The sequence below is a fragment of the Odocoileus virginianus genome, chromosome 21, assembly GCF_023699985.2.
Source record: "Odocoileus virginianus isolate 20LAN1187 ecotype Illinois chromosome 21, Ovbor_1.2, whole genome shotgun sequence".
Lineage (NCBI taxonomy): Eukaryota > Metazoa > Chordata > Mammalia > Artiodactyla > Cervidae > Odocoileus > Odocoileus virginianus.
In genome coordinates, this window is record NC_069694.1 from 21,332,904 (window position 1) to 21,346,950 (window position 14,047).

The window sequence follows — 14,047 nt, forward strand, 5'->3', positions numbered from 1 at the left end:
TTCTGCGATTCTTGTAATTTTGTCAGGTCAATTAACTGGAGTCCGGTGCTAGAGAGAAAGGAAGTATGGGCAGTGCTGGCTTCATTAGATGTCAGCAGCTTAGGTGCATTTTGTAATAGAATCTGTGTGGGATAATTGAGCTGATATTGTTAATGTCATAGTGTACAGAACTTAAAAAATGACTTAAGAAGCAGGTCAGATTGGACAGCATGAAGTGCTTAAAGGAGAAAAGGAAAGTAATCTACACAGTGTGTATTTTAGGCAAAAAAATGCAGATCAATAAATTATTCAGCAAGTAATCAATGACTTACTATATTGTGTGCCCAGCATTGGCATTGCTTGCCCAGGTACACAAGCATATAGTACATTGCCCTGTCGACAAGGTATATAAGCTCCAGTTTGGAAGATCTTGAGGTTTTTTTTTTTTTTTTTTTTCTTTTTACAGAGTGCTGAAATAAGCAAATATTCTCTTTTATACATGTTGTTTACAGGTTCTTTCCTTCCATTGGTGGGTTCTCAAAGGGGCAGTTTTGCCTTATTTCTCTTTGTGTCTCTAACACCTAGCATGACCCTGACATATAGTAGGTGTTCAAAATGTTTGTGTAATAAATAACTGAAAATCAGCTTTCCAAGGATGTGTTGGTGGGAATGAGTGTGGCAGGTGGGAAAATGAGTTAAATTTATGTTTGCAAGAGCCCCTGTTAGAAGGAACATTGCCCTAGAAAGTACCTTGGTCTTAAGAAATGAATGCATTTGAGATATGCTACAAAATAAGACCCTACTTAGTGACTGGCCAGGTAAAGAGAATTCAAGGTAGTTCCAGCGTTAAGGATCTGTAGAATTCTTATACAAACCCAGAAAATGAAGAGAAACAGCAAGTTTTTTGTTTTGTTTTTTTTTCAAGAAAAGTCCTTATTTTGAATTTTTAGACAAGGAACCTCTTATCAGATAGAAATGTCCAGTAGGCAATTATAGATTTATGACTAAAGTTGGGAGAGATGTCAAGGAGAGAAATAAATGACTGTGGAGTGTTCAGTGATGAAATTATAAATGAAACCATGAAAGTGTATAGTTTCTTTTGGAATACTTTAAGTTTCTGGCAGTGTTTAAACAGAGAATTATCTAAACATTTTGATGCATATGCTATACAGCAGACTGAAACACTATTGAAGCACTGTCTGAAGCTGTGGTAGATAATGGTTAAAATTCTCTCAAGCCCTGAGGTTCTCTAAATCTTCTCTTTTAGTTAAGAAAACAAGACATAAATATGAGAAAAATGACTGCGAACAAGACAGAATCACATTTAGCATTATTAACACTGACATAATAAATAGCTAAATTAGAAAGCTCAATAATCAGAGATTGGTCCAGTAGAGGGTATTAATTGATTGTATGATTCAGACCGAAAGGGAGTTTGGAATTTGAGGAGGACGTGAGTTTTGTGGCATAAATGTTTCGAATTTCATGTATCATGTACTCATTTGGTTAAACATATTCAGTATGCTGATTAATAGATTACTTATCTCCCAGTGTCAACTCACTCATGCCTTCCTCTATTTTACTGTTTTTGCAGAAGATAGATGAAGAGAATGAGGCAAACTTGCTAGCGGTCCTCACAGAGACACTGGACAGTCTCCCTGTGGATGAAGACGGATTGCCCTCATTTGATGCACTGACAGATGGAGATGTGACCACCGAGAATGAGGCTAGTCCTTCCTCCATGCCTGACGGCACCCCTCCGCCTCAGGAGGCAGAAGAGCCGTCTCTAGTAAGAACCCTTCCTACTGTTTAACAGGAATTGGAGTTGCCTCTGGCTACCCGCTGCATGGGTATGATGTAGTAACAATAAGGTTTGGATTTTTCATTTAGACTGATGCCAAAATAATCCCCAAGCACACTCAGAGTTGCAAATTCTGTGATTCCCTGTTGAAAAATGTTGATAATACAGACTTCATGTGGTCTTACTGCAGTTTTTTGAAACTGTCTTTTGCTGTTTATTTGTAGGTTTTGATGTCTTAGTATTATTTATGTTTATGGTTAGAAACTTAGAAAATGTAGATGACTAAAAGAATAGACAGAAAGTTCACCTGTAATTTCAAATAGCCTCTAATATCAAAAAGGATCAAAATCTCCTCTTGTTTTAAGATGTATCAAGAGCATGTTTGGGAATTTTAAATAGATGCATAGTTTTGAATGGTTGCATAGTATTTTATTATTCAGAGATGAACCAATTCATTAAGCAATCCCTTATGGTTGGTTATTTAGTCTTTTTCCTATTTTTTTTGATGATCATAAATGGCATGATAATTGATATATTTGTAGTTTTATTCTCATGCATATTATTTTAGAAATAGAGGGTGGATCAAACAGCATGCAATATTTTAAGGCTTTGCATCCATAATTCTTATGAAGATTGGAAAATAATAGCACATTTGCAACCTAAGTTTCCTAAATTTATGGTAGGCAATGAAGAGTGGATTTGTTAGCAATGAAGAGTGAATTTTCTTTTCAAGGCAGTGCTCAACCGGGATTTTATTAGTTCTAAGACACAGTTTACCTTCTCAGCTATGGTAGCCATTTGTCACTTGCCATAAATCTGATGTAAGAGCATACAAAGTAAATTATGAAACGTCATCCTGCAAACTTTAATAATGTGCTTTGGTCTGTCTTATAGTTGCTGTTTTTCTCCCATCTCTAAGTTTTTAAATGTTAAAAGCATTCCATATAAGGCTATGAACTCTACTTATATTCCTTTGCATTTTGAGATTTCTGGTCTGGAGGAGACTGTCTTATAAGCAGTGATAACATATGTATTTTCCCGTTTTTCCTTGTGTCGATGGCATTGGCTTTGCTCTCTAGTGCTCTGATTTCTTTATAATGATACCCAATCATTTCCATCCACACCATGGTTTCAACTGGGAGGGATTTTGACTCAGAGTCATGCTGCATGTCCCAGCATGGAGCTCCTGATTCAGGCCACTGAATCAAATGAAGAGACAGAGGTCAAGAGAGAGGAAATATTTTGCCTAAGCCAAAACCCACATCTCCTGATCTACAGGCCAGGACTCTACCTTCTTAAAAATCCTTTTTAGTGAAACTTACTCTTTTAGCCCAAATATTCTTTGAATCAGTATTGTTTTATGCTTATTTGAAAAACATGATTCAAGGCATCACAGGATCTTCCATTTATTGGTATTTGATTCATTTGGGTTATTGAGGGGAAAATGTGCACACACTCCGCTAGCTTTCATTTAGCAAAGCAGCTTTTCTCACCAAATAGGTATTTGGAATCTTTTTAGGAAGATTCTTTTGCCTTGTTTTATCTAAAGAAAAATTAAGGTAGACACAGCTAAGTTTTAAATGTGGCAAACGGTAACACTTTCACAGTTGGTAGTGTAATACCCAACTTTTTCTAATTTTTTAAAATTAGTTTCCTTTACTGCTATTGTGCTAAGGTGTCCTGTGATTAGAGTGAACCCATTTTTGTAAGTATAATTAATTTTAAGGTTAAAGTTTCAGTAGCTTATTCTCATGCTTAAAAGATGCCTAACTTTTCTCGCTTTCCCTCCTCCTGGATATGTTTCTAGCTTAAGAAGCTCTTACTGGCACCAGCCAACACTCAGCTAAGTTATAATGAATGCAGTGGCCTCAGTACCCAGAACCATGGAAACCATAATCACAGGATCAGAACAAACCCTGCAGTTGTTAAGGTACAAATGTAAAGTTTTTTAATACAGGAGGGGAAGTCACAAGGAGGTTTTGCTTAAAGCTATAAACAATAGGCTTCTATGTATTAATTCAGCTGGAATCCTGCAGAGACTTCATAATGGTGAAACATTATAAAATGAGTCTCCAAAAGCAGTAGTCTAGCTATTTGAAACAAGGAAGAGTTCGTCGATGCTTTGTCTTTGGACAATTGAAATGAAAGTTCTACCATCTGTTACTTCATGCTTACTTTATTAATACATGTAGCAGCCTGGGCTACAATAAAATTTGCTGATAGGTTGGTATCATCTATGAATGTCTTTAAGATGCTGCAGTGCCATTTTGCCAGCTGTCTAACCTGAGAAAGATTGCTCAGGAATCACCGCAAAAGATCTATCTCTGCCATTAATTGGATGGAATGCTGGCAATGACATAATTCAGTTAGCGGGCTGTATTAAACAATGTTTGTCTTGCCATTCACTGCGAGTGAAAACGGAGCGTTAAGGGGTACTTAAGAGAATTGTGAATACTGGGCTCTGGCAATCAGTGGCAAATTAAGGTTTAAGCCAGCTTTTTTTTTTTTTATTCACAGTAAAGGCGCTGTAGGGTCTTGTTAGTTACATGTTGCTGAGTAGGAACATTGAAATGTAGGAGAAATGAAATAAAAAGCTGTATAAATGTCATTTAGGAATTTTAAATGTAATTTTCTTTCCTTGTTCTGCAAACAATTATTCACAGCTCATAGATCTAGTACACTTAGACTGAACACTTCATTGAAAATCTCATCTCTTCAGAAAACCTATATCCATTTTGATAAGGTTCAGTTCACTAATTTTCCCTTTCTTTATGCCTTGTTTTTAAGACCGAGAATTCATGGAGCAATAAAGCGAAGAGCATTTGTCAACAGCAAAAGCCACAAAGACGTCCGTGCTCGGAGCTTCTCAAGTATCTGACCACAAATGATGACCCTCCTCACACCAAACCCACAGAGAACCGGAACAGCAGCAGAGACAAATGCACCTCCAAAAAGAAGGCCCACACACAGTCGCAGACGCAACATCTACAAGGTAGGCTGGACCCCTGGACACCCACTGCTGGTAGGGGTGGTGAGGGCAAAGCAAACCTGCTGCAGGTTGAGGACGCCGAACTTCAGGCTTCTGTCCCATCGGTGTCTCTCTTGACAGAGAGTTCAACACTTTATGATAGTAGGCAAGAAAAGTCCTTCCTTGGACACAGGTTGGACATATGCTATTCAGCTGAAATGCAGCCCAATTCACAATCACCAAAAGGCACCTGAAATATTAGCCAGGTTGTGGGAGATGGGGTGCAGAGGGAATTGCAGCATCAGGTGAGGTTTGTAGGAATCTCTGAATTGCTGAGATAACTGATGTTCTGAGCAAGCTGGGCTAGCCAATTCATGAAAAAGCTTTTATTTTTTTTCCCTTCCAATAATGGGGGAGAAAAATGAGGCACTGTTGATTGCTGTTTATCCTTTAAGAAACAGCAAATAGTACTTAGGCAGTCACTCCCAGTTATGATGTATACTCTATTTTTAGACTACATGGCATACTCACACATTTTATTTTGTAAGTATGAATTTAGAAATTCCTGGATATTTAAAATTTCTTCTTTCTTTTTAAAAATATATTGCTTATATACTAAACATCTGGGTTGACGTCTATTGTCCCCGTACGTTACTGAAAAGCTGATGTTCATGAGCAGATCAGGGTGATTTGGGGAAAACTTCTGTTGGCAAATATAAACTTTTTAAAATTTTTGGTGTCTTCCCTCAAAGCATTCTAGTTGTAGAGGCCCAAAGAGAGCTCATAGAAAGTTGCTGTTCCTTTAATATATTTAACTTCCACATGATTTGTTCCTCTGACTTTGTAGTGGAAGTAGACACATTCTAAAATAGCAATTATAAACATCCACCTCTTTTTCTTCCTTCTGTTTCCCCGATGCCCCTTCCAGCTGCAGAGTGGTAGCCCCTGCTCCCTGTTTTGAACCATGATTATTTCATACAGGTATGCCGTTGCTGCTGCTTTTAATACATCTTCTCCTTCCCAGTGTTTTGAATTTCCCTCTCTCATTCCTACTTCACCATAAGCCTGGAATTTTCATATTTTTTTAATTGGCTCTTAATTAGGTTTTCCCTGGTGGATACCTTGAAATCACTGTCCATCCCTTTCTATCAGTTAAAGGAAATATACTTATCAAAATGAGCCATGGTCTCTTAGTTTGCTTAGCCTTGACTGGCTTCTCAAACGCATGCGCTGGAACAGTTTTCTTAGCTCAGGACCAGCTGTGCTGTGGGATTCTAGGCCCTGAATTGAAGGGCTCATTGGACTAGTCCCTGCCTGGTCCTGCTCATGCGTTCATTTTCTAGAGCTGAATTTGAAGCCACAAACTTGCGAGAACCCTTTAGTGAGTAAACCTAGTCCAGCAGCACATGCTCTGAAGGGTGTGTGGGGTTTTCTGTTCTTTTTTTTTTTTTCAATCGGTCCTTTTGGATTTTGAGGGTTTTAAAACTTTGTCAGTCCACGCACCACTAAATATTACTGTAATCTGTTACAAACCATGGCAGTGAGAAATAAACTGGCCTTTGAAGGACATATTCTTTAGATGAGACCTGCTGTATGTAGGTTTTTTTATAAGGTATGTTTCTGTGGTGAGGCAGCAGAAGTGTAGCTAGCCCAGAACAGAGCAAAGCTTATTAACAACAACAACAATTCCTGTAGTTACTTAAGGTCTAAAAGGAAACAATCATGTAGCTATGGCTGATTGTTAAAAACCAATAGGAAATGAATTCTGAGTTTCAGGGGGTATTTATTATTCAGAATTTTAATATAGAAGATACATGAACGATTAGAGGCAATAGCTAAGAGAATTTTCTGAGGTTTCCTTACTGGATGTATGGCCATTTTTTCACACTAGCTTCAGGTATGCTCTCTGTACTATTGTGCATCAAGCCCACTTCCTTAGTATAATGGTCTGGACTTTGGCAATTGTGGGGGTCCATTTATTCTTTTATTGATCCCTTTGCTAGTGCAATCATTCATCAGAAATATCATGATCTTCATGAAAAAGTTTCATTCCTGTCCTCAAGGATCTCAGAGTCCCTGGTCTTCCAGTCATTGGAACAGTGTAGTTAAACTTACAATAAACCAGATCAGCACTTCTCTAGTGGTAGTTTTTGTAAGTGTGGGCTTATTTTGGGATTGGATTCTTGAAGCTATACCCTTGCTGTGGCCCTCATTTGCTGGTTGCATTTTGTCTCATGAAATACAACCATTTCCTGTCCATCTCCTTCCGTTGCCATAGGCTTTACTTGTACCCAACTATCAGAATTTTGGGAATCTTCCTTTGAACATTACCCTAAACCCTGAAAACTGAAATTTCAGCAACTTATTTACAATGCACATCATTGTGTGACAGCACCTAGTTCATACCTGGTGATATTTGTGTAGAACCTATATGGGTCATCTTAATTATTAATTGAGCACCAGAGAAGTTGGTAAAGTTCCTTCATAAATGTGTTCTTTTTGAAAGGCTCTTTATATCAGATACACTAAAAAATTAATGTCAAATCAGTTTATTTATTGGTATATCTGAAAAAGCCAATCAATCAATGCACCTAATTTGCGTTAGCTTCATATTTCTGGATGCACACTGGATAGATGATAAACATTTAGTTGCTTGAAAATGAATTTTAAATCTACAAATTAAATATGTAAATAGTATTTGTCCAAGTAAAGTACCTAATTTCAACCTAATTTGGACATAAATAATATTTTCACATTTCAAGGGACCTTAATTACTGAGGTTGATTAATTTGTTTTAATATCTATTGAATGCAATTCTTTTTGATAATAGGAGAAGGAAAACATATTCTGGGCCTGGCTCTGCCAGTAACTAGTTTTATGGCCCTGGAAATATCATTAAGCATCTTAGGTCTCAAGTTTTTCATCCATAAAATAAGAAAGTTTATTCTAAAGACCTTTTTGGTTTCAAGTCCATGATTTTCATTACATAAATGACTACCTCTTGACCTTTTGAAAGTAGTTATTTTAATGAGAAAAAATGACAAAACCTACATACATATAAACATATCTTTATAGGTAAGCATATGTGTATATATATATACATAATATGTGGATGTATACCCCAAGTACGTTTCTCACCAGTTTTCTCCTCCTTCTGTTCAAAATACAAGACTGCCAAGGAGAAGCAATTGAAATTTTGGAGTGAGAAGATTCTTACTCCACCCTTCATAATTGGGAAATGCCTCCTGTAGGAGGTAAGATTCAGGAAACATCAAAAGAAGTAGATGAGCTCTCTTTGCAAGTCTATAGGTCTCTCAACTGATAAACAGTATTTTTACTTTAGTTGTCTATCAGATTTGGGGATCTTAACCCTTCTAAACTATTTGGGTCAGTGTCTGTAATTTGTCATGGTCTCTCAATTAATTTTCAGCAAATAGAATGGTTATTGAGGGAGTTTGGCCTCACAGAAATAACCTATTCTCAAAGCTAGATATAAAATTATACATTTTAGGAGAAAAATCAACTGAATATTCATAACGTTCTGTCGTCTTGTAGTTACTCTGCTGTTTTCGTGTCTAAACAAACCGTGTACTATATTCCAAATTAAAATAGAAAACATTATTTTTCTCTGATGGTCTTATGCAAATTTTGTATCCTTAACAGTGATGCTACATTTTGGGGAAAATTCTGTTTTCGTATATGTTTTCAAATGATAGTCTACTGATGCAAATGTTGTTTGGAATTTGTTTTAGCATAATGGACTGTTGTCTGACTTTGATCCAATATTCAGGGATTTTCTTACTTTAGTTTTCCTGTTTCCAGTTTCCAACTTGACTGTTGTAGAAAGAAACCAAATCAGAAAAACACTCAATATTTCATAATTAGTTTCCTTTTTTTCCCTTTAGCCAAACCAACAACTTTATCTCTTCCTCTGACCCCAGAGTCACCAAAGTAAGTATTAAGAAATGTAACCATTTTCAGAAAGGGAAGGGGGTTCTAATACATTTGGCTACAGCAACTCCATTTCAGTTTGTTTTTATAAATGTGCCATATCTTCCAGTGACCCCAAGGGTTCCCCATTTGAGAACAAGACTATTGAACGAACCTTAAGTGTGGAACTCTCTGGAACTGCAGGTAAGCCTTACATTTCATTTGGACCTTTTTGAGTGGATGAGTGTGTATGTGAAATGTATATTAAGCAAGAGTATAGTCTCTATGCAATTAATGAAGTTAACTAAGAGTACAAACAACATTGAACAAGAGGTTATCTATAAATATTTTCAATTTATTTTTTTAAGAGGAGACCCTTATTGTTTGTCAGACTTGGGCCAGACTCTCTGATGTATATTACTGATTTGGATCCACAAATAAACCTACTCCCAATTAAGACACTAAAACTTGAGTAGGAGGAGAAATTAACATTTATTGGTCTTCCACTCAATAAATATGCCAAGCATATAAGTCATTTTAGCTAGTTTCACAAGAACCTCATGAAGATGGTGGTGTTTGTGTTTTTGTTTTTCAAGATGAGGAAATAAGGTTCAGAGATGTTAAGTGACTTGCCCAAGATCACAGAGCTAGAAAGCAAAGAGCAAAGGTTTGAACGCAGGTTTACTTGAAATATGTTCTTACTATTTATTATACTTAATAGTAGTATAATGCTCTCTTATATATGATACTATTTTTATGTCTTTTCAGTAAAGGAGAAAAATGAAAATATGCCCATTCACCAAAACAAAATGTTCTTATATATTTTAAACAAGAGCAATTTCCTTCACCGTTTGGACTTCTGAATTTATTTGGCCAATCTTACTCTACATCCTGAAGAGGAAGAAGCTTTAAAAACTTGAACTAGCCCCTAAGAGACTTACAAATCCAAAGAGTTCCTAGGCAAACATCTGAGTGGGGTGCAAATGGTACTTTTGCAGTAAGAGCTTAGTTTTAGGTACTTGAACCTCACTAGAAAGTGAATCTTAGGATGTCTAAACAAGAAGTTCCTAGGCTCTGGCCATTGCTGATAAGGGTAAAGGAACAGTAAGTTAAACAAGATGCTTTCAACCAGAACTGTGGTGCCTACACGCACCGTGGTCATTGTTGCTAAGTTTAATTTCACACTCTGAGTTTGCTAAATTACCTCCTTATGAAAGATCTATTGCATGATTGCATGATTTGGTCAAGCAGTAGAGCAGATAATTTCATGGTATTTATATATATTTTATGTATGTGTATACAGGTATAAATATATTGTTACATACACACATATACACACATGTATTCACATATAAAATATATACATAACATCATTTCTTCAATAAATTAAAATTACACATATGATTATAAGTAACTTGTGTGTGTGTATATTATGTACATTAGACTCCTTCTTATCTAACCAATGAGTGAGTTTTTGGTGGGCTTATTTTAAAAAGTTAATTGAGGTATATACAGTTTAATCATTTTGCTTCTGCTTAAAAGATACAAATTATGTATTCAAATATGAAATTTTTGGTATAAGACAGACAGACCTTTGCACTGAACTAAAATGTACTAATGGGGGAATGCATTCATCTTTGTAGCACAAACGTCCCTAATAATGTATCATGGATGGTATTTACTTGTCTTTTCTTGCCTTTTTTTTTTTTCTTGCTTTTTTAAGGAAAAATAATTAAGGCTATTTGCTTGGTAGTCTGAGTGCAGAATCATTCTATATTTTTTGTGATTTTTAATATAAATCTTAATCATAATTCCCCATGTTTTCCCAGTATTTTCATCTGACAGCCCTTCTTTTAGTAACATACCTTTATTGGATCTTTCTATATAAACTTGTCTTAATCCTATTTCATTCACTTACATAATATTTTATTATCTTACATAGTTTCAGTCACCAGTATAATAGACATTACCAAATTTGGAAAAATATACTACCTTGGCTCTAGTAACAATCCAGTTGAAAGGAATTCCATTAATTAGGAGTGTTCTGGATTCTGGGTGTGTAAGTCACTTTGGTTTAGAAAGGATTGAGAAAGCTTTCACTACATATAACAATACCAAGCTTTCCATTAAAGAAAACCTTTTTTAAAATTTTTCTCTTTTTGTAAATAATATAAGCTTACTGTAAAAAATTTAAAAATACAAACTAGTGGAAAAATTGTGTATTGTTCTAAACTGATGAATAGTTTTATATCTGTGACAATTTTGTATACACACAATTTTGCATTCTGATTCTTCGGTTAACATTTTAAATATGCAAGGTTTATATTATCACAGACCCATTATTATCAGGCTTTTTTTAGTATGCTATATAACATTGGTTTGAGTGGATACCTCAAAATATACAAAAATTTATTTATACTTCTACTGTTAAACATTTAGTTTGTTTTAAAGTGCTACCATTTTGAAATAGCACTAGTTTATATGTTTTTTAATCTTATTTTTCTCAAAATAAATTTCTAGTACTCATTAATATCGAATATAAGGATATAAATATCTTGGGGGTTCTGATCTATATTGTCACATTGCTTTCCAAAAGATGTGTTTCCACTCATGATCTTATTATATAAATATAAATGTGGATATATATGCCTTATTACATCTTAGCTAGGATTGGGTATCTGTTTTTACAGTGTTTTGTTAATTTACATGTATATCATATCATTTAAATTACATTCCTTCTATTCATGAGATTATAGTGTTACAAGAAAGCACTTACTTTCTTCTTGTCAGAAATTTTACTATTTCTCTTATTGACCTAACATTAAATAATTTAATTATACATTTGAAAGGTTAGTAGGTCATACTATTGACATTTTATAAGAAAACTTTAAAAAAATACTCATCACCCTTAAAAATATATATAGTCCAGTGAATTTATTTCTGTTGGTGAATCAGAATTCATCTTACTAGTTTAAATCCCTCTTTCTTAGTTCTTTGAAAGGTTATTGAGTACCATGGAAATCAATGTACCAATATATATATAACATATAATATCAGCTCTATGCTTGCAACACAGTAGGTTTTGGGGAATATATAACAAGCATAAGACATAGAGACTAATCCATGTAAAGCACAGAATATTGTACTTGGCTCATCAGTTCAGTTCAGTTCAGTCGCTCAGTCGTGTCCAACTCTTTGCGACCCCATGAATCACAGCACGCCAGGCCTCCCTGTCCATCACCAACTCCCGGAGTTTACTCAAACTCATGTCCATTGAGTTGGTGATGCCATCCAGGCATCTCATCCTCTGTAGTCCCCTTCTCCTCCTGCCCCCACTCCCTCCCAGCATCAGGGTCTTTTCCAATGAGTCAACTCTTCGCATGAGGTGGCCAAAGTATTGGAGTTTCAGCTTCAGCATCAGTCTTTCCAATGAACACCCAGGACTGATCTCCTTTAGGATGGACTGGTTGGATCTCCTTGCAGTCCAAGGGACTCTCAAGAGTCTTCTCCAACACCACAGTTCAAAAGCATCAATTCTTCGGCGCTCAGCTTTCTTCACAGTCCAGCTGTCACATCCATATATGACTACTGGAAAAACCATAGGCTTGACTAGACGGACCTTTGTTGGCAAAGTAACAAACTTGGCTCATAGAAGGTGCTAAATAAATATTCTTGTTTTCAAGATGTGGGCTTATAGTCCATTGGGAAAATAATTCATATTGCCCAAGTAACATTAAGGGAAGATATTATTTAGTGTTTATAATATTTTACTACTTTCTAAGGAAGGTGGATCCAGAGAATGGTTTTTCATTTGTTGAGCAAGGCAGTAATGAGTGCAGATACAAATCACATAAGCTGATGCACAGTCAAATTGCATTACATACAAGAAGTTATTTCCAGCTACAGGAAAATCAAGGGATGAAAAAGAACTTGGAGGCTGCAGAAGGTGGCTGGAAAAAGTTTGAAACCTGCCTGGAGGGTGGTATAGGGAGAAAGGGGCTGGGAAGGAGAGTTTTGTTTTGGTTTTGCTTTTTATGGAGGTATTGTGGGGTGTGAAATGGTAGACAATACCTCTATCTCCACTAAGCATCTTCAGTAAAATTTGTGTAGTAGTGTTTGGAGGATGGGCAAACACTGATTGTGCCTCAAGAGAATCATCCAAGGGAGAAAACAAGTTATCAGAGGGAACCCTGTAACATGGCTTCAAGTTAATTACCATGATTGTGCAAAAGATTGAAAAGAATTGTAGAGAGAGTTCAGGATTGAAGGAAGCATTAAAGCAATACCATTAGGCAGTGAATGACAGAGCCGACCTGTGGAAAGGAGTCTAAGCAAGCTCCAGGGGTTGGTGATGGACAGGGAAGCCTGGCATGCTGCAGTCCACAGGGTCGCAAAGAGTTAGACACGATTGAGCGACTGAACTGAACTGAAGGGAGAAAAATATTTGCATTTGATTTTTACGTCCGTGGGTGGAAAGGGGAGAAGATATTTCTGGAGCAAAAGATACCACATTGTAAATTGAAACATAAGAGTGTCAATATTCAACATTTTTGATGTACCCAAAAAATGGTGATTTCATGTAGTATAGCCCAAACTAATATACTTTATAAGCTGAAGAACTTCAAATGAAAGTAGTCTATAATGATATTTAAAAAAACAGCATAGTTTAGTGAAGTTGTGAAAAACCTTGGCTCTGATATTGGACAAACCAAAGTTCAAATTCTGGATCTACCCCAATCTAACTGCATGGCCTTTGGTCAATTTAATTAAATTCTGTAAGATTCGGGATGCTTTGTATCAAATGAAGTTGATCACAGTGCCTACATCTCATTGAGTCACAGTGAGGATTAAGTGAGATAAAACATGAAATAGCTTAGACCAGTGCCAGCATGTGTGTTCCATTAGCTATTCAACTACTAACTCTATATTAAATTCATCTATGGAGGTCACTGTAACTTTTTGTTCATCTCTTCAACTTTGGCTACCTTTACCTGTTTCCTTTTATTGGTCTTAATATGATCTCTTGTTTCATATATGAAGGTATGTATTCTTTTATATAAGTATTCCTTTATATAAGTATTCCTTTTATAGTAAAAATCTTCCTAATTTCCCATGAAATTGAACATATACTGCTTTTGGTATGGGTGTGAGATTTACCAAATCAAGGTAGAAAAATCTCCCCTTGGGCATTCATTTGGTACTACAAGTCCTAGAGGCCAGGCACTCACTAATAGGCACTTCACATATATCAATATTATTTTTTGACTCTCTGTCCACTTAATTGTTAAGGAAAAAATGTTGATTCTAGCTCTGTGGTAGACCCTGGGTTCAAAGCAGGTCTGTCTGACTAGAGATTATGGCTCTTTCCT

The 14,047-nt window shown here is 35.9% G+C and overlaps 1 protein-coding gene across 9 annotated transcripts in view; it reads left to right on the forward strand.

Moving 5' to 3' along the window:
- Positions 1–14,047, forward strand: part of PPARGC1A (PPARG coactivator 1 alpha) — a 694,460-nt gene that overhangs the window by 651,089 nt on the left and 29,324 nt on the right. For all 9 annotated transcript variants that reach the window (XM_070452081.1, XM_070452082.1, XM_070452083.1 and 6 more), the window contains 5 exons: positions 1,574–1,768; positions 3,588–3,710; positions 4,568–4,772; positions 8,654–8,699; positions 8,809–8,882. In XM_070452081.1, coding sequence (XP_070308182.1) covers positions 1,574–1,768; positions 3,588–3,710; positions 4,568–4,772; positions 8,654–8,699; positions 8,809–8,882 — 643 coding nt within the window. The remainder of the gene's footprint in view (positions 1–1,573; positions 1,769–3,587; positions 3,711–4,567; positions 4,773–8,653; positions 8,700–8,808; positions 8,883–14,047) is intronic.